At 33.0% G+C, this 27,948-nt stretch overlaps 1 protein-coding gene across 1 annotated transcript; it reads left to right on the forward strand.

Moving 5' to 3' along the window:
• Positions 1-4,234: 4,234 nt before the first annotated feature.
• Positions 4,235-27,876, forward strand: LOC148614060 (uncharacterized). The gene is made up of 9 exons (XM_088587878.1): positions 4,235-4,320; positions 4,894-5,208; positions 16,500-16,628; positions 18,403-18,510; positions 19,892-20,005; positions 23,811-24,010; positions 24,887-25,127; positions 25,479-25,649; positions 27,290-27,876. Exons 1-9 carry the CDS (start codon positions 4,272-4,274, stop codon positions 27,577-27,579), a joined length of 1,617 nt encoding a protein of 538 aa, XP_088444004.1. The 5' UTR covers positions 4,235-4,271; the 3' UTR covers positions 27,580-27,876.
• The last annotated feature ends 72 nt before the right edge of the window (positions 27,877-27,948 follow it).

A 27,948-nucleotide genomic window follows, 5' to 3' on the forward strand; every position in this document is an offset into this window, starting at 1 on the left:
TATGTGTTTAGTTTACTCGAAGCATTTGTATAACCATCCGATCCTGAAGAATGATATGAATATATACCAAATTGAAATGGAAAGAAAATAAGAAGTGATACAACATTTTAATTAAGGAGAAAAATCTACCAATAAGCACTATCCCTATAAAAATGTGATATTAATAATTATTAAAAAATGAATTCATAATGCTATCTTTATCTTTAGAAAATTACAATTTCTAGATTTGATGTTCAGATTTGAGATAAATATATACCTCATCCTTCATGTGTAATTTGTTTTAAAGTATTAATATCAATTATATGATCAGGGTGTGTTTAAATTAACCAATTTTATTTGGAAAATACGACTTGAAGGAACTTCATTAACAGTTTAAAAGATTTCTCAATGAAGAGGAATTGCAATATTAAGTAAATATATAAAATTATACTTTCTTTATATTTCGGAAAATCCTCGAAATATCAGGACATCGTTAATAGTGTTATATATATTATTTGGTCGCATAATCACATCTAATTATGATATCGTTAACTCTTTTCAAATCTTAGGTTTATTATATAATATGAAGTGCAGAACCAGGAAGTAATAAAGATTGAGCGCAATGCAGATCTAAGCCTGGCAGAACGTCTAATCTGGTATGTTGGACACTCTGCCCACAGTGTTTTCGGTATGTTTACCTCTGGGGGTTGATTGAGATTGTCAAACCACGAAAGAAAATCCTTTCCGCAGACCATGGAGTATGATGCATCAAGCTCATTGCATGTGAAAACCCATCTGTAGTTTTCTTTCAAAGCGGATTTCGACGCTATCTAGTTTTTTTTCCAATCGCATTCAATATTTTGATTTTCCTTTTTTTCTGAATTTGTTTGAAGTTTTTAAAAAGTCAGTCAATAATTATGTTTATGATCCACTGCAAATGACCTTTCCATTTTCAAAATATTAGCATCGATGTATAATATTCAGAATCATATTTTAAAATTAAAAAAATTAATAAACAAATTCGAATCTACTTCGATCGCTGCTATCAAAGACAATGAATGGTCAAATATGAATAAACTTTTTACCCATTAAAATTGAAAGTTTATCATTTCTCCTCTTTTTTCGTAATTTTTCGTGTGCGTGTTTTTATGACAGACCATTTGCGTTTTTCAAGGAAACCGATGATAGTAGTAGTGTATTTTTTTCATTCAAAGCCGTTAATTAAAGTTGCAAGTGACTTTTTAACCACCGGACGGTATTCAAAATTCTGCAAGAGTTTTTTCGCAATTATACATTTTCGAATTCTCTACAGATTTCATGGGAGAAACCAATTCTGTTTCAGCCCATTCTTGATTTAAACTTTTTCTCCACTTTTTTTGGTAAAATCAAGATTTTATCATACTCGCATAATAGCGCATGTTGAAAATTTTAATTTAACCATCTCGAGTGGAGAAATTTTACCATCTCGAGTGGAGAACTAATTTAAACCACTCATTACTGAAGCATTGTCTGTATTTTAAACCGTTTGTTCACCACACGTATGGAAACAAAAGAACTAGTTAAGCACATCTATTATTACTGTTACATCAGAAATAATTAAATGTATTTTCATAAATACAGACTTACACAACAAAGAACACAAAACAACTAAAATCATACATACAAAGTAATAAAAGCAAATGAGCAACTCGGACTCCACTAAAACTGGGAGCATGGACCAGGTGCACCGATAGGGTAAGCGTCCTCTTCTTTTCCAGAAACGCCCACCGAGTCGCCCATAAAGAAGTAAAGTCCGGGGCACACAAACGAGGAAAGGAAAACTATGCCCCGTTGAATAAATCAGTTTTCATTGTGCAGACGGATACACCATAACGACCCACGAGTTCATGATGACGACCATAAAACTTCTGAAGTGATGACTTTAATCTTGTAGCAACAACTCTGTTCCAGAAGCCTATTTGGTAGAGAACTGTTCGATTTTCCGTAATGTGGGATTTCAAACAAATAAACCAAACAATTCTTTTGACAGTTTGCAGATCGTTTGATGAAAATGAGTTTAAAATATTATTGTAATAAATACTAATAGCGAAATATCGACATTTGCTTGTACTTGACATACATAAGTTCAATTGTGAGTTGTTTTTAGTCCTGTTTTGGCTAGATCTTTAAAAAAACCTCTAGCGGTAAGACGTTATATCATCTTCTCTGCACATCCCGTTTATGTTATCCTGAAATATATGGCTTTGCTGCAGATCCAATAATAAATAAATGTACATTATTAGTATAGAGACATAAGAAGTCAATGAAAACATAATAAAAGGTATATTTTTAAATTAGACTAGCATTGTTTATATTCTGTTATATGGCCATAGAAATGTCTTCTTTTGTTCAGAAAATTTAAATGTCCTTCATAAACTTCATACACAAGTACTTAAATTACAATGACCCAATCAAATGATCAAATAATACCCGAAAAAAAAAAAACAAAAACAAAAACAAAAACAAAAACAAAAACAAAAAACATTACGATGCTATAACGATATATAGTTGTCGTTATGTCATATTGAATAATATTTCTTATAAAACAAGTTTTACTTGTTTTTCAAAGTCATCACATGCGAAATGATATTTTGGTATTTGTATCACATGTTCTTTTATCTCGAGATATCGATATCAGAACGAGGGCTTCGAGACAAAAACGTTTATTGATCAATTTAGATACGGCATGTACATATGTTTTCCATGTTATATATATGCTGTATTATGCATTTTAATAGGTCAGTAATTAAAAGTGGGAAAGAACCCGTAACGAAAATGATAGAGAATTAAGTACGAGAAGCGCTGTAATAAAGGGTCAGCCATGTAATCAGGGGTGTGATAATGGGTTTGTAATCTTAATGTTAAATACATTATAAAAACGTTTTGACTTTATGAGATATTCACATATGATGTGTTTACTACTAAATATATCATAAACTTTTAATTGCTTTCATTTGAAGGTGATAAATCATGACAAGATGCTTGCCGAAATACTTGCCATTAAGTCGTCTTCAGACATGAAAATGTCTAGAGTGTTTTACAACTCTTGCTCAATAGATCAACATCTATGAACACCACTTTAATTCAGCTTCTTTGTAATGATACACATAAAAAAACATGGGAGGTGCTGAAAAGTTATCTTTGTAAACATTGTATTATATAAATGTACTTTTCAAAGAAACGCTTAACGCACAATAGTATATGTTGTGTCTTATATCTATATATCAAGCACGTGGATATCATTTCACAAGGACACATTTCATGGTAGTTTTTCGTGGATGCTTTCCATTATAAATATTTTATTTAATTGACGTGGAAATGTAACCAGAATTTGGTATTGGTGTGTTGGGTCCTTTCAAAACTTACTTGAAGTTGTGTTTACACTTATTAAAGACCTCTGTCAGTATATACTATTTTTGTGTAGGTTACGCGATGGTGCTTATGTTGCGCTTCATCATATATGTTCATTTTCTATTAAGTAAGGCTCAAGGTAAGAATCAAGCAAAATGTGCTTTATGGTTGGAAAACATAAACATTTTAAGTTTTGATATTTTGATTAAAATGTTGTAGTAAACAAAAATTAACATGTTTTTTTTTTCATATAACGAAGTAAATTCTGATTAAATGACGGCGATACTTTCACCCTTCCTTTTTCATATCCAAGAGCGTGTCTGTGGTCTAGACCTATCATTCGTTTGATTTATAAGAAATCAATTTTGCAAACTATGCATTGTTAATAACAAAAAATTGTTATTTGAGTTGGTCGGGAAATACCACAGGGAATTGCAATTTTGAAACAATACCTAAACATTATATGTAGATAATTACTTTTGTTGTAAACCCTTTTTGGAGTATAAATGAAAGTTTTTATTTGTAAAGGAACTACACTCGATTTATTAGATTCGTAAATGAAACATTATACATACATCAGGATAGTCAACAGTAAAATGTTAACTCATTGTTCTGTTACATATCAAACGTTACTAGCTTTTCATTTATGTATAAGTTGCATGTTCAATTTCAGAATTTATTTGAAAGAGACTTAGACCAAAAAAGTAAATAATAATGCCATTAATCTAACTTTAACATTTTGTTTACCCGCCTTCCAAGTCAGTTGTTACGTATGAATATTTCAAATACTTTAAACTAGTCCAAATTAATTTTTCATACTTTCTATCATACCCTGTTATGTCATTTTTATTGTGTAATTTTATATACTTACAATCAGCAGCAAAGTTTACAGAAAGGAAATTATGATGTTTACAGTGTGGTGGTTTGTCCTTTCTAGTGTTATGCCTATAGGTAAGTAAAACTAATATAGTTCAGCTTCCAATTTTTTAATGGACGTAGCTATCCCAGTTTTTATATCGATGAACGTTACATAAGTTACGTTCAACAGCATCATATCTTGACCTACAATAGAGATCGATTGTACAAAATATGAAGTACTAAACTGTCAATAATGGAAAAATTCAGGTACATCAGAATTACCAAAGTACATGATCTGACCGTGATAAAAGGATACAAAGACGGTGTACATGTAGTCTACAAAATAAAATAAAATTATATACAAAACTGAAGATGAAGAAAACAAAACATCACATCAAAAACTAACAAATGAAATCCTACAAAATAAAAAAAAGATTGACATCAAGTGCTAGGAAAGGGTTAACATATCCCGCCCGATCCATGAACGCCACCCGTCACATTGCAGGTGAGTAAAATCAGTAAACGTCTAGCTTCATTTTAACTCCCTGAAACACTAATTAAGGGTCTCATAAAACAACGGAGTGATTTACACTTGGACGATGTCATTTAAATATTCAAATTTGTCGTGATCATATTTCTGTTACTCATTAATGTTTCATTTTGAAGGTATAACACAACCCTTGTACAAATCAAGTTTTATCAGTAAATGGTATGATGTAGTGGCGGGAAATAATAAAAACTCGGTGTTGAATATTCCACACTATCTCAATGAATACCCAGTAAAAGTTGACGTACAAGTTAAAGTACTTGATAATGGAAAAGAATACATATTTTCCGGCATTGGTTCCTCACAGCGAGATGATGACCTTCCGCAAAATTTTGGAGCAGTCATCTATCGATATAATAATACTCATGTGCAATTGGGATTTCCATTTGAAAACAATGATCATCACGACAGACAAGTCGGATTAGCTTACTCAGGTAACGGCGTTGATTAAAAGCTTAATCATTTCATTTTGTTATTCATGCAAAATTACTTTTGAAAAAATATATTTTTTCACTATTCTTGTGTGCTTTCTGTTATGATATTTTCAAATAAAAAGCGTTGAAAGTTTTGATGAAATAATTAGGGTATTCAATACCACACTAAAACTAACAATTCATTAAAACAACGTTATGTTTGCACAGTACTAGTGAGACAGTATGCTGTTTTCTTATTTTTTTTTCAATTTAAATTGCACATTGCGGCAAGTTCAATTCATTGTGTAAAAATTCTAATATAACAAGCACTTATGTTGTTTGACACCAATAACTTCAGCATCACAAAAGATTTTTTTTAATGCCTTTTTATCAAAGCAGAGGACGCTTACCCTACCGGTGCACCAGGTCCATGCTCCTAGTTTTTACTGGAGCCCGAGTTGCTCATTGGCTTTTGTTACTTTGTATGTATGGTTTTGGTTGCTTTGTGTTCTTTGTTGTGTATGTCTGTTTTCCATGTCTGGTCTTTGTCCCTGGTTTGCATTCTTTTGGTTGCCCTGTGGCCTTGGTTCCCTTGATTACTCTTATCAAACGTTTCCTCTGATGATGTATATCAGAAGTGTATACTATTATTGTAAAACAAGGAAACCGAGCGAAAATCTACGAAATAATCAGAAACTGATGGGCGTAGAAGCTGCATGTAACACGTAAAAAAATGAATAGTTTATTATGCAGGAATATAATTTTGACAATCCAAAAACAATATACAAATTCCGTCACCCAAGTCAAAGAACCTGCATAATGTCATTATTTTAGACAAAAGTATAAATGTAACACTAAATAATTATCAGTGATAATAATAAAATATCAAATCTAGGCCGGGGTTGGGCTAACAAAAACAGCACCTTCGAGAAAAAGCGTTACGGAATTCACCGTCTAAAAACAATTGAAATACAGGAAGATGTGTATAAAAAGAGCTATAAAGCTTACCGTTGACTATATAAATATCCACAAGTCCAAACGTGGCAAATAAACAGGTAAAGGGAACGACACAGCCGATCCCTGGGACAGTCGAATTTCGAATTCCTAACTTTGTTTTCAGTAGAAACACCAACGTCAGATTGTTGACGACAACGCATGAACTTTCCCGCAATACACTAATTTCGCGGAATGAAAGACGTTCACAACCCTGACGCGACTGACAAATATGCAGAACGAATAAAACATAACTATATACAACAATATTCTATAACAAGACCAATTTACTCAAAACACGGAATTTAAACCCGCATCTAACCAGTCCTGGTATAAAAAATTAATGTACGCCAAAAGAACGATAACTCTTCTTTGGCGGAAAATGTAGACGTCAAAACAGCGACAGACTTCTGTTAAAATGATAATAATTAATAACTTAATTGGTAAGACAATGCTAAACCATTATCCCTAAGTATATTTTTGTCTTATATATGTGAATATATGTGAAAACGTATTTCACAACACTACCCCCTCAAAGAAATAATTTCGTCCTCGAAATTCAAAAGGAAAAATTTCTTTGAAGAAACGATAACGAAAATTTATTGTAATCTCTTTTCTTTAGAACAAATGAAATATCCAAGTAAGTGCTGAAGCATTCACCCCCTTAAAGCACCTAAGAAGATGTAGTTACCGTTAAATAATCGACTTTAATTATATGAACAAAATTTTGCTCAAAATAAAAATAGTACAATATAAAATACTGTCGTAACAATATCAACACACATTGTTTACAAATATCCACAAGAAATATAAATAAACTTAAAACAGTTTCTGGACAACGCTTTTCATCTTCTTCTTTTCTGGTTCATCTCTTTCGGAATCAAATCTTTTATTGTTCCTTTATAATTGATAGTCTTGATTCTCATAAAATCTAAGTTTCCGTCTCAAACTTTCGATTTCATTGTCCTTGTGTCTCATATTCCTTTCAAGAACGCGGACTTTGTCATCCTTTTTCACAAGTTCTTTCTTCAGAAATTTAACTTCATCTGATTTATGCTTGAGTGTAGTTTCCTTTCTGGCTATAAAATCAGCAAATCTATTAAGCTCTGCCTGATGTGAACCCTTAAGTATATTAATTTCAGCTTTTAATTCTTTGTAGTTTTTAAATGTTTCATCAGTCTGGCATTCAGTGTTTGAAAAAGAGAACTCTGTGCTAAATTCCCGGATCTGAAATTCAGATTCTGAGTTGCTGTCTTCCGCTTCACCATCAGAGTCGCTTTTAGCTTCTTCTGGCAATGCTGATTTTAGAATGGCGTCAACAGAACGGTCTGTACCGAGAACAACAAAATACGGAATAAGGGATACTTTCAAAAAATCTTGTTCTTTATCTGTCAAATCTGCAATGGCATCTTTGTGCTTCCTATATGTTGACACATGTCTTTCCAACAATCCCAAAGTTGTAGTTCTATAATGGCACAGGGTACAGTAATAAGGGACTCTTTCCTCCTCCACATGAGTTACCAGTACATGATGAACCATATCTCTCTTATTCAACTCCACAAGGCAATCATTCCAATTACAGACGTACACATCAGACATGACTTCTGAAAATAAGCTTAATTATATTTTAAAAAAAATCATTATAGTTAACAAATACTGACAGCAGGTACCCCTGACTTGGATCAGCTAATATAAAATCTTCTTTCGGACGTCTTGGACCCAAGAAGGAATATCGTCTGATAGGAACAACTTCAATTTGTCATGATGAACAGTATCAACCTTCCGTCTATGTTGAACCTTATACAGAACTTGACCCAAAGTATCAATAACAACATATGGACCAGACCACTTTTCCTCCAGCTTCTTAGAAGAACTGTTGAACTTATAGACAAGGGAACCCTTAGAAAATTGGGTCTGTGAAAGACGAGTATCATAATTCTTTTTCTGTACCACAGCACTAGGATTTAAGTGTTGTCTAGCTAAATGGTAGACCTCTTCCAACTTTTCTCTAACATGAGCTAAGTAAGTATCAGTATCAGTATTTGAATGGCCCTTAGGCAGAGGAAACATCAACTGGTTGGGCATCAAAACCTCTCTACCGAACATAAGCATATTCGGAGAAAACCCTGTAGCTGGATGTGGGGTGCTTCTATAAGCAGACATAAGAATTCCAATATAAGAATACCAGGTACGAACATTCTTATCAATAAAGCTACGGATCATTTTTTCTAAGGTTCCATTAAATTTTTCTGTCATTCCATTAGAACAAGGCCTATAAGATGTAGTTCTTGTTTTCTTTACATCAAATAATTTGCAAATCTCAGCAAAAAGATTGCTCTCAAAATTAGTACCTCTATCAGAATGTAATTCAAGAGGAGCTCCAAACCGAGATATGAACTCATGGACCAGTTTCTCAGCAACAACTTCAGCTTGTTGGTTTGGAAGGGGGTACGCTTCCATCCAACGAGTAAAATGATCTCCGATCACTAATATATATTTATTGTTTCTCTGACTTTTTAGAAGAGGACCAATGATATCAATCCCAATGCGATCCATCGGATGACCAACTAAATACTTTTGAAGGGCAGCCCTTGGTTTTTTATTAAGGGACTTAACTCTGTTGCAAACATCGCAACTTTTGATGTGTAATTTCACATCTTCACTCATTTTATACCAATGAAAGTGACTTTTTATCTTTGAAACAGTTTTACTAATTTCAAAATGTGCCACGTACATAGCATCATGACAACTTTTAATGACCTCAAAAAGTACCAAAAGCTGATAAGAAGGTACAGAAATGTCTGAAGAGAATGCTTCTGGAAAATGACACCATTTTGTTTCTCTAGATGATTAAAGTTTAACCAATAATTCCAAACAGCGGGTCTAAATGCAGCAGCATCATCTCTACTAGGCTGACCACTGTCAAGCCACTCATGGACATATTTCAAAACTTCATCTTCCCTTTGAAAGATTTCAACTTCCTCATCTGAATGACCTTGTAGCCAGTTACATTGAGGACGATTTGATGTTTGACTCCTGGTTACAACTCGAATTATATCACTGGTATGACCTAAATTTCCAACGTCATCAATATCTGACCATTCATCATTTAGAGATTGACAACAAGAGCAATGAGGATCAACTTTTCCCTCGACTTGATGTTTACAAAGAGGTTCTTCAGCATCTTTCCTTGAAAATGTATCAGCGTTTTGATGTTTCAAACCACTACGATGCTGTATCTCAAAATCATATTGTGAGAGAGTCTCTATTCACCTAGCTAATTGACCTTGTGGATCTTTAAAACTAAATAGCCAACGAAGAGAGCCATGATCTGTTCGTAACAGAAATTTCCTCCCCATTAGAAAGTGGCGAAACTGGTGAATAAAAGTAATGACAGCAAGAAGCACACGTCTAGTGATGCTATAGGCTTATCAAGTTTCTTTGAGCCAAATGCAATGACTTTTTCCTTGTTATTTTGAACTTGAGATAAGACTGCGCCTATTCCTACATTAGGAGCGTCTGTATCTAAGATGAATAACCCTTTAGAAAGAGGATATGCTAGTATATGAGCTTCACATAATGCCTTTTTCAGTAACAGAAAGGACTCATTACAAGCTTTAGACCACTCAAATGGAACATCTGTCTTTGTCAGTGAACTAAGAGGAGAAGCGACTTCACTGAGATTTGATACAAATTGTATGTAATATTTACAGAGCCCAAGAAATCTCTGAACTTCCTTGACTGAACAAGGTGTTTTCCAATTTTTCACAGAATCTATCATCTTTGGATTGGGTTTAATACCTTCTTTGCAAACAACGTGTCCTAAATAAACAACTTCATCTTTAATGAATTCACACTTGGATGGTTTAAGCTTCATTCAATTTGACAAAATGTTCATCAAGATTTGAACTATATAAAATGATAATATCAAGATATATTAAAAGGGTCTTCCACTGCATGCCTCTAAATATTAACTCCATACATCTTTGGAACGTTGAGGGGGCATTACAAAGACCAAAAGGCATTTTGGTGTATTCAAACAGACCATATTTCGTAATAAAGGCCGTTTTGTGACGAACTTGAGGTGCCATTTCAAGTTGCCAATAGCCAGACTGTAAATCAATCACAGAAAAAAACATTTGCATCAACAAGACAATCTAAGCACATAGAAATTTATGGTAAGGGATAGGCATCTTTAATAGTACAATCATTAAGACGTCTATAATCTATACACCACCTTACTGACATATCTTTTTTTCTACCTAAGCACACAGGTGAGGCCCAACTAGATTTAGATGGCACAACAACTCCATTGGCAATTTGATCTTGCAAATATTTTTCCTCCTCACCTTCAAAACCTTGAGGTGTCCTTCTTAAAGGCTGTCTAACAGGCCTTGCCCCTGAGGTATCAATTTTATGTGAAATAACAGAGCAAAAACCAAGATCTAATTTGTTTTTAGCAAAGGCATTAGCATTATTCAACAAAACCTCAGCTAACTTAACCTTGTGTTTTTGATCAACAAGTTTCTCTGCACTTTTATCAAACAACTCAACAAGATGTTCTGGTAATTTAGGAACTTCGGCCAAATTTCCTTCATTAGCAAAACAATCTGAAGAAATTTTACTACATTTCCACTCATCAGGAATCAAAGGAATACCAGGATCAAATATATTCAGTTGTTTAATAGAATTAGAAGTTGAATTATCATACATTGAAGTTTCATTCTTGACCTCAGAATCAATATTTTCAAAATGCACTACAGGATGTAACTCGCCAATCAAATAGTTTTTCTTAATTTTGATAGGAGTATTCTCAAGATTTACAATGCGAACTGGTACAGTTTTCTGATAAGGGTCTACTAAACATCTAACAACCAACAAATTCCTGTCATCTTCAAATAGAGGCTCAATACTACAATATCTAGTATCCGAAACTTCAGAGTTAACACCACGACCTGGTAGAATAACTTCACTGTTAGGAGGAATAGACATCGTTTCCTTTAAAATAACACGTGCAACTTTATCAGCTCGACGAGTGACATCACAATTAACCCATTCTCCTTCAACCTGCGAACCTCTCCTTGTATTTATGGTAATGTTCCTGTCATCAATAACGTCACAACCAAGTAGTATATCGTCCCCTATTGGTGCAACATAAAATGACCAATCAAATTGTAAAGAACCGTTTTGTACTGAAACGTCAGCAACACCTGAAGTACTCATTTTCCTTCCAGCCTCTGCTACAACCAGGTTTCTCCGAGCCTGATAAAGACATGGACGATTTACCTCAGGAATTCGATAATAAGCAGACTTGCTCATAACAGTCACCTCTGCCCCTGTATCGACAACAGCATTCACCATTACACCATTAATGACAACAGGAACCTTCAATGTAACTGCTCTAACTCTATCTATAACAATATCTGCATCACCCAGTTCACCATCAAAATCAACAAATTTACAAGGATTTTCATCAGCTAATTCCAAAACCCCGGAAGGCTTTGAATTACTACTATCATTCACTAGAACACTAGAGAATGTTTCCTCCTCAGTAGGAACAGTGGGAGTATCAACGGCAGTTTCCATACTAGATGGAAAACCAACCTTTGAACAATTATCCAAGCCATGTGTCAAAGGTTCATTTCCATCAATAGTTACCTGGGCTAAGTCTTGGCCGTCAGCCTTAGCCCCAACTAGTTTAAAGACTTACCATCAGCACTCACATGCTTGCCTTTGCATTTACCATAATTTTCTTTGATCCTGTTTCTCTTGTCATTATTACTCTGTCTTGGGTTACCTCTTTTCTCCTTGTTTTGAGGACAAAATCTGCTTGTATGACTCTTTTCATTGCATTTATAACAAGTAATTTCAGCATATCGTGCCCTTTTTTCCTCACGACTTTCTGTATTACCTCTGTTAGCACCATTTTGTTGCAATGTAGCAGCTAATTTACTTATTTCACCCGTTAAATTGCTTATCTGATTGTTTACCTCTTTGAATTTGTCTTCTGTTACAAATTGCTTACTGTTACCAACCTTTCTAATTTCACCAGAGTCATCTTCCTCTATTTGCCTTATACTCAATTGGCGTTTGTTTCCTTTTCTACAACACTCATGCCAGGTTATGAGTTGCAAGGTTTCATCAGTTGTCTTTGGTTGTTTTGTTCTTACCTCATATGATAGGTTCTGATCTATCAACCCTCTTAAAATGTGCTCAATAGTAAATGTGGTCACTAAATGAGGCGGACTTAGTTCTGGATATGCCTTATTCACCATCTCCTCTACTCTGGTTGCATAGTCAATCATGGTTTCTTTACTGTTCTTTTTTACCTGATTTAACTGTTCCCGATAGTGCTCGGGTAACAGAAAATCACCATATCTCTGGCCCAGTGCAGTATAAAGATTTCTGATATTACCTTTTACAGGTACAGGCAATTTGGTCACAAATATCAAAGCTTCATCTTTTAAGCTACACATAAGATGTTCTAATTGCTTGTCATCGTCCCAATTGTACTTTTTTATTCCAATCTCAAAGATAGCCCAAAAACTCTGAAAATCACTTTTACCATTAAAATACGACAGTCTGAACTTTGGTTCCTCTGAATGACTAACACTACCTGAATCCCGTGAGGATAAAGGCTTAGTTTTGGTTTCGTAACTGCTAATACTGCTGCTATGGTTACCCATACCTGTCTGAATGTAACTCATAGTATCATAAAACTCATTTCCGTGACCATAATCTACCCTCTGTGCACCAGCGTTTCTCTGTAATGCTGAGTAACTATTCTCAGTGGCACTCCAATTGCCTGCCCTTGACACATTTCTCAACTCTAATGTCAGACGTTGTATCTCTGAATCTTTGTTTTTCATCTCGTATTCTAGTTTGACATTTTCATTCTTTACCTGGTCAAGATCTTTTTTCATGTCGTACTGCAACCTGATTTTCTCAGTTTTTACCTTCTCAATGTCTTGTTTCAAATGCCAATTTTGCACATTTGCATCATTCAAGAGCTTTTCATAATTTGACACGTCTTTTGTAACCTTCAACAAACTCTGCATAGTGTCAAAAAGTTCTCTTTTTGTCTCTGCTAAATCGTGCTCAGCATGTTCTAGACTATCTTCTGTCTGAGCTAGTTGATTACTTACATCTGATAACTGCTGTTTGAGCTTCATATTCTCTTGTCTAACATCACTAGACTCTGTATTTACCTCAGAACTGGTTATATTTAATGCATCTTCACTTAAACATCTCTCATGAATTGATCCACTACTGTGACTACTTACCAACTGTGATATCTCAGCTTGAGAAATATTGTCAAAGTTTGCCATCTCATATACTATATTTGCCCCCTTTTTTGAAAACTGAGATCTAGTAACAAAACCAGTACGAGAACTAGAATGAGCCACATGACTATCCGCCATAATTATTGAACTATTTTACTGTTTAATTTCTACAATTAATTCTCTTAAAAAAAACTATGGTAGAATTCTCTACCCAAAAGTATTCAAAACTATTCAGTTTCCGAATACAAAAAAAGTCAAATTTACTCTCAACTAAACGAATTCACGTTCCAGTTAAGAGGTATTGCATCAAACAATTCAGTCCTTCAGCAATGAAAAACTACTATTTTACAAAAATCGTCAGTCAAATATAGCTACACAAACTGATGAGAACTGGGTACGTACACCGCTGCCACCAATATTGTAAAACAAGGAAACCGAGCGGAAATCTACGAAATAATCAGAAACTGATGGGCGTAGAAACTGCATGTAACACGTATAAAAATGAATAGTTTATTATGCAGGAATATAATTTTGACAATCCAAAAACAATATACAAGTTCCGTTACCCAAGTCAAAGAACCTGCATAATATCAGTAATTTAGACAAAAGTATAAATATAACACTAAATAATTATCAGTGATAATAATAAAATATCAAATCTAGGCCGGGGTTGGCCTAGCAAAAACAGCACCTTCAAGTAAAAGCGTTACGGAATTCACCGTCTAAAAACACTTGAAATACAGGAAGATGTGTATAAAAAGAGCTATAAAGCTTACCGTTGACTATATAAATATCCACAAGTCCAAACGTGACAAATAAACAGGTCAAGGGAACGACACAGCCGATCCCTGGGACAGTCGAATTTCGAATTCCTAACTTTGTTTTCAGTAGAAACACCAACGTCAGATTGTTGACGACATCGCATGAACTTTCCCACAATACACTAATTTCGCGGAATAAAAGACGTTTACAACCCTGACGCGACTGACAAATATGCAGAACGAATAAAACATAACTATATACAACAATATTCTATAACAAGACTAATTTACTCAAAACACGGAATTTAAACCCGCATCTAACCAGTCCTGGTATAAAAATTAATGTACGCCAAAAGAACGATAACTCTTCTTTGGCGGAAAATGTAGACGTCAAAACAGCGACAGACTTCTGTTAAAATGATAATAATTAATAACTTAAATGGTAAGACAATGCTAAACCATTATCCCTAAGTATATTTTTGTCTTCCCAAAATACTTCAGGATAATTAATATATGTGAAAACGTATTTCACAACAATATCAAGCGATACCAACCCGAACGCTTTAACATATTCTCAATAAGGGCTTGTAGAGAGAGGGACAGAAACAAACCATCACGGTTTCAGAATTTTGTCATAAAAATATATTATCGTTCAGGCATTTTGATGCAAACGGTTTAAGGGAAAAAAGCATATATAAAACGGTTTGATGGGGTATTATCATGACCTTGGTACCAATTATTTGGTCTAAATCAAAAGTCTGGAGTGACTTTAAAATGTATCATATAATTTTGTTTCCAACTGAACATGAAGAATTTAAAGGGAAAATGTTGTACAAACAAAAATTAACACACAATTCACACATCCTATGTTGAGGCAAATACCTCAGAAAGTTCATACAATACGTCTAAAGGCTCCAATATAATATGGCAAGCTAAAGTGGACAAAAATCATTTTTTGTAATATAAAAAAACATTTTTTGATATTACAAAATCATTCTTTTATTAGAAAATGTTTTTTTTTCAAATATAAGAAATTCATTTTCTAATACTAAAAATTAATTTTCTAAAATAACAAATTCATTTATGTGTGATCAGGACTTTGTTATATTAGAAAATGATGTAGTAATATTATAAAATATCACACATTTTTTAATATTCCAAATTGAATTTGTAATATTAGAAAATAAATTTCTAATATTAACAAAATCGTAATTGAATACAACACATACAATTTCTAATATTAGAAAATCAATATCTAACATTTAGAAACCGTTTTTAAATTAGAAATTCAATTGAATTTTTAATATTAAAAAAGGATTTTGTGGTATTAAAAATCAAATTTGTAATATGAAAAAAGTTATGTTTTATTATTAGAAAATCTATATTTTGTAACATTTTTTTTATATATATTACAAAATCGTTTTTAATATCAGAAAAACGTTTTTCAATATTAGAAATTCATTTTGTGATATAAAAAAAATCGTTTTCTAATTTTACAAGTTCCTGATTTTGTAATACCATAAAGTATCACACATTTTGTAAAATTGCAAATTGGAATTGTTATATAAGAAAATGAATTTGTAATATTACAAAATGAATTTGTAGTATTAGAAAATGAAATTGTGATATTAGACAATGAATTTCTAATTAAAAAAATCATTTTGCAATATTACAAATCAGTCACATTTTTGATATTACAAAAAGAATATATAAAAAAATCATAATTGAATACAACAAATTCATTTTCTAATATTAGAAAATGAATTTCTAATCTAAAAAAAAATCGTTTTTTAACATTGGAAATTCATTTGAATTTTCATTCCGAATTACCAACTTTCCTTTTATCTGTGGTAACATCCCTTCAGCATCCAAGTATGGAGTTTTCATATCACAACTCATACGTTATGCCAGAGCTTGCTGTAACTACGTAGACTTTTTGCATCGTGCTAGAACTCTTACAGTTAGGCGACCGGAACAGGTTTATGTTGCTACAAGATTGAAGTCATTACTGCAGAAGTTTTATGGTCGCCATCATGAATTTGTAGATTGGTGTATACACCTACACCATGAAAACTGATCTGTTCATCATGTCATAGTTTTCCTTTCCTCTTTTGTCTACCCCGGAACTTGACTTTTTATGAGCAACTCGGCGGGTGATTCTATAGAAAAAACAGAGGACGCTTACCCTAGTGGTAAACCTGATTCATGCTGCCAGTTTTTAGTGTAGTACTTAATGTTCTTTGACACATAAAATTTTAATAAAGTTTTATTACAGGTACAGGAACGCTCTATGACGGACCTCCTGCACCCAAAGGACCTTACATCAGTGGTCAGGTCAGAGTCCGTGCCTGGCTTTCAACGGATATGCCACAACCTGTATTCAACATATCAACGGACATAAGTAGTGAGTTTAAATAATAAAGTAACAAAGATTTGGCGAATACATCATCACTACAATAGTTTAATGGTTATCACAATAAACTGGTGAATCATTATGGTGTATCCTTCTGCACCATGAAACCGATTATTTCAAATTGCCATAGTTTGCCTTTTCTCTTAAATCTACCCAGGACGTGACCATTTATGAAAAATAACAGTTCTAAATGTTATACACTCCCAGGGAGCATAAATTGCTGTATTATCAACTGGGTCCTGCATACTTATGGGGAGAAAGGGCATCAATTTCCGGTTTGTGCATGTACAATCGGGAGCTTACAAAACAGTATAATGGCAGCTACATTTTCATATAATTTAAAAAAATATAATTGAGAACCATACCCTTTTATGAGACTTAGGCTAGCTTCGATGATTAAATACAAATCGAATCATTACTTTTTCCAAGATAGGGATGGTAAAGTAATGGCACCCGAATTTTAATGAAAATGACAGCTTATTAATACCAGACAATTCGATCCAAATTTCTAACAACCCACAATTCCTTACCAAAACTGCACATTAGGGTCCATACACATTTCAGACCATGACAATAAGATAATGCATAAGGACAATAAAACCGTATATCATAACAAATTACGTCATTTTGGAGAAAAGATGTGAGAGGGCTTTAGTGTTTAAATTCATGTTTTTTTAGCAGCGTTTGAGGTTTCACATTCTTCATATTATAATATCAATATATTTCGCTTATTGATGATATGATTTCTTTAATCGTTCGTTCTTCTAAAAAATGAAATTCGTCATTTTCAAATTAATACTTTAATTACGCCTTTAGTAAGCAGGGAGGTATACCTAACCAGGGTTACTATCGGTAAAAGAAACTTGTCCGAACAAATGACTTTTTTTTTATTTTGTCTATAATATCTAAAGAGACTTCACAAAAAATCCGCTAATATGCCAGCATAAAACTGCTAAATGTCCAAAATGTCTGCAGCCGATTGAATAAAAATAAGTCAGGTCAGTCTTTACACTAATAAATACGAAATTCTCTACTTTTTGTAAAGTACATTATGATTTTTAATTATTTTATGAATGGATAAAACATTGTACAGAGTGAGATTCTATTATACGTGCTATTGAAAAACTTTTCTGTTGTTTGTGTGATATATTTTTGGTCTTTAATAATTAAAAAAGAATTCCATTGATAATCACTTAAAGCTTCTACCTTTACGTTGTTCATCGTAATTTAAAAATGTGGCAATGATCCCACTCTGCCAAGATCAAATAATTATCACGATTCTTGGATGACGATCCGTTTCGTATTGTGATTTTTAACAGACAGGTGTATTTGTTGTTATTTCAATTACTTTTCATCAGATCACGAAAAGATCGCACATAGTCACGTCTGTATGTAAAAACCAGCCATTATCCCTTTAAATACTGTTTAAGCAAACAGAAAGTGCTTAACACAGCTGATAAAACGGTTTGTGATTGAGAAACAAAATAAAATTTTTAGCTGACATTTACTTTGAATTTAGCTAAATGAGGAATCGGAAAAAACGGTTTCGGTATCGATTTCCGGATCGTAACTTTAAAGATCGTGATCTTGATGTTTACTAATGCACTGCTGCATCGTTACATAGTACATTTTGCAGCTATTTTGTCAGATTATTTCAATCGACAAGGTATTGAAAAAGTCGTATGGCCTATTTCGGCCTTCAACAAATTAAAAATGACGCACGGTTTATACAAATTTCTCAACACGACCAGTTAATTTTTTTTAGATCGCAAAGGGGAAAACTACCGAGAACTTGAACATGGACTTGGATCCTCCCCCGATATTGTTACAGTTCGTACCTTAATGGGTACTGGATATATGTCAGACGGCATCGGTAAGATAATGCATGCACCAACAATTGAGCTATATCAGGGAAATTTACATGATATATTAAAGTGTAATTTGAGTTGCTTGGTTTCGAAAAACAAAAATAAATCCGACAAAGCCTCATTGTTTTAATATAGTCAGCGTTAACTGTGATTGTGAAATTAAGGTCCTTCATACCAGATCAATATCTTAAGCAACACAAAATCAGTGTTTAATGTAACAAGAAATAATCATGATAATATGAGAAATGCTTTTTAATAATGACTATGAAAATGTTGTAAAAAAACTCTATTTCATGACCATAAAATAAGTTTTGAAAATAAATTTTCAATTTCAGATACGCCGATTTAAATGTCAATACATAAAAATTAGTAATTGAAACGGTTAACTGATCAACCAGTTAACCGTCGGAGGTACCGAATATCGAATACCAAAAAATGCTACTCTGTTAACCGTACATGTCTCGAATTTTTAGATTTTATATTACTGTCATTTTCAACGCACATATTAATATCAAAAACCCATTACAAAAGGTTATTCGATTAGATGCTTTTATAATGTAGTTTTCAAAATCGATTTACGGCTAGATTTAAGTACAAACTGATATGCAGCCTGTAATGACCATAGCAATTAGAAATGCAAATGCCGCCGTCTAAAGCTTGGTCTTATTTAAAGAGAACGCTTTAAATGCAAACTATATGACTTTGAAATAGCACACGCTGGCGTGAAACATATGCTAAACCACCTAAATTAAAAACCCTCTTTAGAAATTGGGCATACCACAAAAAAAAAAAAAAAAAAAAAAAAAGTCGTCAATAAACGAATTTGTGAACTCTCTAAGGACACGAAAGTTTTCATAATTGCAATCGTAAATCATTTCAAATGCGATAGTTGATATGATTTTGCTGGATTATTTACCATTACGCATTTTTGAGGGACAAGCATTTTTATACATATATACTAATTAAAATTAAAACAACTAATATGCGTATTTTATATATCAAACCAAATGAAAAACGATATGGGAAAAGTTCTGGTTGTGATTGCCCTGTTTAACAAATCTTTCGGTAAACCGGTGAATCGATCAAAAATTCTAAGTTGAAATAGTTAGTAATATCAGATGATTTTGACAATACTAATAAAAATGTTTGGTCAGAAAATATAATCTGACGGGCAACTGGGCGGTAGATTGCAATGACCAAGTCATATTTCTCTCATTACTTCATAAACACCCATTTATTTCATTTTTCGGTCTTGCAGAATACCACCCATAAATGATGTATTGTTTATATCTTCTGTTTTTACATAATAAAATATTGCCCGGTTTCCCTAACTATATAGTCAAATCAATGTTTGAAAATCAATCACATTTGTTTTACAAATTGAAGGTGTCGTTTTCGCCAGCAACACTCCTGACTCTGGAGGATTAGGCGGGGTTGTATTTGGATATGATGATATAAAAGTAAGACTATGGATTCCAACGTATAAAGATGAAAATGAAGGTAGATAAAATGTTAAATTCATCAAGGATTTTATTATCTCTCAATATGCTCTAAGACACAAAGACATATTTTCCAATAAAAAAGGGGAATGCTTACCCTCCCTGTATCTGCCACTGGATATTAATATATATTCAATTATGTGTCCTAATTTGTCAATCGGTACATCCTCGGCCAATCCCGGCTATGCTCGGAATCCCGAGATTGGCCGAGAAGTTGCGATTGCTAATTTGTATACTGTTGCAGAACTGTCTTACCCACTTATCACCAGAGTTTAGCGTTACATTATGTGTTAATGTTTTCGCTTTAGATTCACATTAAAAGAACTGTTACTAGATTTATAAAATATATGATTTTCACTTAACTTCGCTAACAGCAGACAATTTTGTCATAGATGTTTGGGTTGAAAAGGGTTCGAATCTCATTGAAGGGTCGTTCAAATTTGTATTGTCATACAGCCCAGGTGTAGTTAACAATAAATCATGATTCATGTCCTCATTCATTTTGGAGCGCCTCATCGACCACAAACGTACATGATAATTAACTTAGATTATTCTATCAATATTGTTTTGCAAAGTTCTTAAGACTTATATATTAAGTTCCTTATATAAGGAACTGTCCCGTACTACCATACATCGTGTACTAAGTTACAGCCCTAGAATTATCCTACGAGGAGGAATGACCCGGCCACGGAAAGCTATATTTTTATATAGCCTAGCTTGCCGAGTGGTCTAGGGCGCTGGACTTTGTGCAGGTGGTATTGCCATAGATGTCACAGCAGTACAAGTTCGAGTCCCGCGGAGGGAACGACCAAACATTTGCATCATAAATTTGACAGTTCTAACATCGTTGGGAATTTTTCAGACCTATATATATATATAAAGGTGTAGACTTAAATTACCTAAATTGAATCACTTCTCAAAAAATTGGAAATCTTTGTCTCTATGTTTCAATAGACTGTTAGCAGGGTGAACTGCAGAAAATAACGTATTGATGCATTGTTGTTGGTTCAAACTTATAACATTTTGTATCACTGAAGCAAGACCAAATACATTATAAATCCTGTCTTCTGTATTTATTTCCTACCAATATTTTTTAGTTCTTTCCCAAATTTTGGGAATGAGACCTCTGTTTAGCTTAATTGCTTTTATATTGGTGTATAAGTATTCATGTTCCACATATTTCTCTTGAGCGAGTTTTCTTTTACAACAATTTGAAAGCGTAATCAAGGGAACCAAGGTAATAGCGGTAATCAAAGAGTAATCAAGGAGATCATGGTTATAGCTGTAATCAAAAGAATGTAATCCAGTGACGAAGACAAAATATGGAAAACAGACACATACAAAAAAGAACATAAAGTGACTAAAATCATACATACAAAGTAACAAAAACAAATGAGCAACTCGAACTCCATTAAAACCTGGGGGCATGAACCAGGTGCACCGGTAGGGTAAGCGTCCTCTGCTTTTCCAGAAATACCCGCCGAATTGCTCATAATAAGTCAAGTCTGGGGTAGACAAACGATGAAAGGAAAAATATGACCAGTTGAATAAATCAGTTTTCATGGTGCAGATGGATACACCATAACAATCCACGAGTTCATGATGAGGACCACAAAACTTCTGTAGTGATGACTTCAATCTGGTAGCAACATAACCATTTTCCAGAAGCCTATTTGTTAGAGCTCTAGCGCGATACAAAAAAGGCGTAGTTTCGGCAAGCTCTGGCATAACGTATGAGTTGTGGTATGATCACTCCATACACAGATGCTGAAGGGATGTTGTCACAGATGAAAGGAAAGTTGGCAATACTGAATGAAAAGTCATCAGGTTTGTCATAAAGTTTGGTCAAAAGTTTTCCTTTACCATCGATATCTAAATGTAGGTCAAGATATGAGGCTGATTTCACAGTGCCTGTAGAACTATCGAATGGATTCTTCAAATTTGGGTATTTGTTGAAGATACTTTCACTTCAAACGGTAACTGACAACTTACGTTTTTGGTTAAATGTTTTCAGTTCTGTGCATATTTAAGTAGTGCTTATCTTCAGACGGATTTTTAAGAAGCCTCTATTAATGTTTTTATTAATGATCATCTATATTTATTTATTTTTTTGGAATGAATAATATCAATCTGTTCAGTGAATCATTTCTAGCCTTCCGAATTAAAAGTTGTTTATATTATGATATATATGTGGAATTGTCGATCTACTTTTTAGTGAATTTATAGTTCATTTTCTAACTAATCTTCTTATATGATGTCACCAGACACAAATTACTTTATGAAAATTAAGTAGTTGAATTTGTTTCATAGTCTAAATCATTTTGTTTTTTTTCAAGTGTCAGAATGAATAAAGTAATTACAGGTGCCAGCATTAGAAAATATCTGCAACAATAAAATATAGCATCGTAATGTAATCGTAACATAATGACGGCAAATCGTTCATTGACGTCAATCCAGTAATGTTACTCATTATCACTTCTTATAGGTAAATTCAGCTCAGATTTGGCTATTTTTTTTATTCGGAATTGTTATTTTTCAATGAATTGATCCATTTAAGGAGGTAGACCTGTGATATGGAGGTATTCCTTATTTTTAGTTTATCTGTAACTAAAACGTTTAAATGTATCCAAGCTTTAAACCGTTATGATGCAAAAAGGAATAATTCCAAATAGGGATTTTGAACTGAAAAAATAAAGATTTTCGCCTCTAGCAACTTTGCCCTTTGTAAAAGTAAGAATGAAAAGTATTAATTACATGTTTTAAATATGCACTAAGACGAATATATATTTTACTTATTGGTAAAATTTTTGAAATGGCGTTTTCAATTACATTCACAGCCCTTTGAAATATTAAGATTGAATCATAACTTATTCCTCGCCTGAGACTGAAAGGCTACCCAATAATCTTACCAAATTTTAACTTTTAGGGTTGAGGAAAGATTCTGTTTCATAGCTTTGTAATTCTTTATCAAGTTAAAGCATTTTTATATAATATACCTTTGTCCATCATATGCCTCTATCCAGCATATGTCTATGTACATTCATTCAGAAAATGAACATTTGACATTATATTTCATAACATCACTATTTTGTGACTTGCAGTGCTCTTTATTCAATACTAATTATATTATTTTGAAATCAGGAAATTTCATAGAATACATTAATTGTTTTACTATTTGAGTTCAAATAAATTGCCTGAAAAAATTCAAATACCTTACCCCAAGATTATTACTACAAGGTGGACTTTTCTAAAACTTTGATTGGGTTATAAATATGTATTGTTTAAATAAGATCATTTTTGTACGGAATTGAATTGTGTTTTTAAATACAGCAATTTTCATATGGGAAAACGGCTGGTAACAACTCTGTTTTACTGTTTGGGAATAAATGCCCAGTTACTCCTCCACAACAGAAACTGACTAAAAATTGCCTCATTTTAGATTATAAATATTGATATTTCTAAAGTAAATCTGATTAAGTATTTATGTTGTTTAATTAATATTTTTCATATAATTATTATAATTTTAATCCATATTTTTCAAAATGTTTACGTTGAAAAATTGTCATAAGATTTTCTTTTCACTTCCGGTGCAACATTAGTTTATTGAGAATCCTCAACTATGCTTCTATTAATCGCCCACCATTAACAATATCATCATTTGTGTTATAATTTTAATCGGTAACTTTGATTTCGTAAGATGGCTATTACTGAGCAACTTTAATAGAAGCAGTGTAAATATATGTTCCGTTATCTTTATTCAAAGCAATGAGAACATTGAACTAGGAATTAAGTGATATTTTTTAAAGAAGGTGGAGTCTTTTATGCTGACGACGGCTATAGCTTTAAATCGGCAAAGGAGGGGACTGCGTACATACATGGATGGAAAATAGCAAAACAGCAAATCGTGTTTGGTTCTGAAGAAAGAGTAGGTCCAGGTTTAACTCATGCGTCTGCCCAAAGAATATCTTGTGCATTTGATTTGACCAATTACTTGGTCTCAGTTCAGGTGTGTTCAATTTTAACATTACGTCTTAAGTCTTACGTTAATTCTAAGATAATGTTGTTATATGTTGGGTTAACATGAACACAAAAACCTTTTTTATTTTGGATAATTTATTTGATGTGTAATATGGCCTTCAATACCTTTTTTAAAGAAGATAACAGTTTTAGATACAATTACCAATGAAAATTGAAAAAAACGAAATTATTCAAGGGAAATTAAGGTACGAACGGTATCCAAAAGAACATACTCCAAGGATAATGACTAGACAGCATAAATGCATTTAACAAAATAACATGTACAAAAAATGAATAAATAATTAATAAAGCAAAAAATGAGCAACCCGGACTCTGCTAAAATATGGAAGTTTTGTCCAGGTGTACTGGTATAATCAGCGCCTCTGCTATTCTAGAAACACTCACTGAGTTGATAAAATTGTTAAGTCATTGGTAGACAATAGATGTCAGAAAAACTATGACACGGTGAAAAAATCGATTCTCGTAGTATAAAACTCAGAGTATAAGAAATAGCTATCAAGAGCTTTTATTGTATTTCGAGATTTTGTAAGCTGTATGAGAAACAAGCGCTTTATAAAGATATTTGTGTTGTGTAAACAGAAGAAAGAAATTATGTTTCACCATTTGTCTATAATCATTCAGAGGCAAAGTGTAATCAACGGAACCACGATTCTAGCGGAAATCAAAAGAATGTAATCCATGGACAACAACCAGACATGAAAACAAGAAAACAAGAAAACAGACACAAAAACCGGAAGAATCGGAAGTTAAATTTCGAATTTCAAGGAATTTTTAAGGAAAGTTTTTGAACGCATGTATTACTCGTGCAGAAATAAACAATGTTTTCTTGGTTTAATATTTTAAGTATAAAGTTCCACATGGAAACGATAGTGGACTATTATTTTACGCCGAAGGAACGACACAAGCATCTACTCAATTTCGATATGGTGGCATCGTGTACGTGTACACCGAAGATGAAATTTTGTTGTGGCATCCAAAAAATACCTCAGTTATGTATGTTGGCGATAGATGGGGGGATAATCAAATGTCACTAGATTCTTCTGATGCGATTGTCATCGTCACAATCTACTTCTTATTGAAATCAGGTTTGTCGGTTTCTTTGTGGGACAGGATTTTACTTGTTTTTATTAATTGAAAAAAAAATACTTTCATTCTACTTGTAATTTAAAATCATTAACACAACACTTAAAAATTATTGGGTTTTCATTAACACACAATTATTTTATGAAGCTATAATTTTCAAAAAAAAATGTTTTTGTAACTTTACCTTTTAAACTTAAAAAAAGAACATATTTGAACACCCATTCAACCATCAAAACCTAAGTCTGAGGCAATGCAAAGAAACATGCAAGGTAATTATTGAATACGTTTAAAAGCCTTTCACTAGTTGATATGACAAAGTAATTCGATAATTTCTGTTATGATATTCTTTATAGAATGTCCATATCCAGACATACCAGGAAACGCAACCTTTTCCATCACAGGCCAGAGTTTCAATGACATTCTGAATTATACTTGCGATGAAGGTTTTGTATTAATCGGTGGTAACCAAAGAAGAACATGCGGACGGGCGCGCAAATGGGCTGGATTCCCACCAATATGTATAGGTGAGTTAAATCAATAAACCAAATATAAAGTATCTATACTAATTTTCTTTTTTCATAACACTTTTTTAAAGATGATATTGTATTTTTCCCCCAATCAAGCTAAGGAAAAATAGTAATATAATATCAATAAAATGAAAACCATCTATTAGAAGAAATACGAAAATAAAAGCAATAAAGGTCAAACTGATTGGAAACTCAAATGAAGTTGCAAGCTTAAAAATATTTAGTATTCATTTTTTAAACCTCTACGTAATATCCTTTCTAAAGGTCCAAAGTACCGAGAACCACACTCCATAAATTGTAGTTATAACTTTAAAGTTCTTATGGATGCCATGAGGACTATACAAGAAAATGGATAAAACGAGAACAAGACATTGATTCTCTGTCAGAGTGGTTAAGGGCCATGAGGTCTTTAATTTTGAAACGAATGAAAGTTTTAAGTAGATCAATGTGTGCCAAAGCTACATCAGTTTTCAAAGATCCCGATGTAGCAAAAACAGTGTCTACTATACATGACAAATATGTTGTAGTACCAGCAGACAAAGCCCAAAATAATATTGTTTTTGTCTGCAAAATGTTTTACATCCAATGTTTATTATCATAGGCAGACGTAGAAAATAATAGCAGTGATAAGACCTATACTGCTAACACACTCTCCAAAGAAGAGATTGTGGAAAACCATAAATCTGTGTTATGCTCTTTTGGTCTCTCTACCAAAGACAATGATTGTGATTTACCGTCTATGTACTGGATTCCTAAACTGCATAAGTATCCATACAAACAAAGTTTCATAGCTGTATCTGCAAAAATGTACAACCAAACCTCTTTCAAAACTTTTAACTTCTATACTCACAGCTGTCCAAGAAAAAGTTGTGCTCCTTTACTTGCTGACCTATTCTTTCACTCCTATAAGGCTGACTGTGTAGCTGATCTGATCCGAAAGAAAGAATATCATTTGATTAGATCCTTTAATAATCTCAGTTTCCGCTATATAGATGACGTATTATCTTTAAACAATCATAATTTCGGGGATTTGATACATCGCATCTAGCCCAAGGAACTTGAGATAAAGGATACTACATACTGTTAAGTCAGCCTCATATCTTGATCTACACTTAGAAATCGATGGTAAAGGAAACCTATTGACCAAATTTTACGACAAACGTAACGATTTTTAACAAATAGGCTTCTGGAACAGGGTTATCTTGCAACAAGATTGAAGTCATCACTACAGAAGTTTTATGGTCGTCATCATGAACTCATAGATCGTTATGGTATATCCATCTGCACCATGAAAACTGATTTATTCAACGGGTCATAGTTTTCCTTTCCTCCTCTGTCTACCCTTGACGCTTACTCTACCGGTGCACCTGGTCCATGCTCTCAGTTTTTAGTGGAGTCCGAGATGCTCATTCGCTTTTGCTACTTTGTATGTATGATTTAAGTTACTTTTTGTTCTTTATTGTGTTTGTCTGTTTTCCATGTCTGGTCTCTGTCCCTGGATTACATTCTTTTGATTACCGCTGTAACATTGGTTCCCTTGATTACTCTTTAATAAGTAATCTTACATTCAACGTTACTTTGCTTAGCATCTAACATCAAATTAGATTATTGTAAAAAAAACTATTGTATCATTCCAGATGAACAATTGATGGCAGAGCCTAACTGTTCCAATACTGTAAAAACCTATAATATTATATCAGATGCCGAACTAAATAAGATGCTGGATGAAATGCGTGTTGATAAAAAAGGAACAAGCGCATCCATTAGGAAGAAAACCAGTGCATCTGACTCAAGAAATTCTTCCAAGTTTATCGGACTTTTTGGTGTTTTCATAATTATAATCATTTTTGCATTCTTGGTTATACCAGATATTTTATCTGTTTTTAGATATCTGCTCTGTGAATGTAAGGGAAAAAAGACAATATAAACTTACTAAACTTGCAGGCCATTATAAAATATTCGATCTTGGATTGAACTTCCAAAAAAAAAAAAAAAAAAAAAAAATCCAAAATGGATCATTTTTGCTATATTAAACGTATTACATTATTATCAGATGTATTTTGATAATTTAGAGTTTCAACAAAATGTAAATGACTGTGGAGAGATGGTATAATGCGTCATTATTAATTTTGGCTAGAGGAATAAAGAAAAACAGTTTTATAACTGCTTAGTTTCTCGTTCATTCTTACTTCCGATCGTCGAATAAACTGCTCATTCATACATATTTTTATTGCTACTTTTTTCTTGCAGTGTTGCATGTTATTGAATAAACAAAAATAAATAAATAAATAAATAA

Source organism: Perna viridis, chromosome 6 (assembly GCF_037379345.1).
Source record: "Perna viridis isolate PV_CMFRI_1.1 ecotype Kerala chromosome 6, ASM3737934v1, whole genome shotgun sequence".
NCBI lineage: Eukaryota > Metazoa > Mollusca > Bivalvia > Mytilida > Mytilidae > Perna > Perna viridis.

What these genes read in the sequence shown, in the direction of transcription:
- LOC148614060 (XM_088587878.1), top strand. Translation starts at nt 4,272, where the DNA reads ATGATGTTTACAGTGTGGTGGTTTGTCCTTTCTAGTGTTATGCCTATA. An exon ending in GTATAAAGATGAAAATGAAG is followed by an intron (nt 20,006 to 23,810) that starts GTAGATAAAATG and finishes TATTTTTTAAAG; the next exon opens with AAGGTGGAGTCTTTTATGCT. An exon ending in ATTACTTGGTCTCAGTTCAG is followed by an intron (nt 24,011 to 24,886) that starts GTGTGTTCAATT and finishes TAATATTTTAAG; the next exon opens with TATAAAGTTCCACATGGAAA.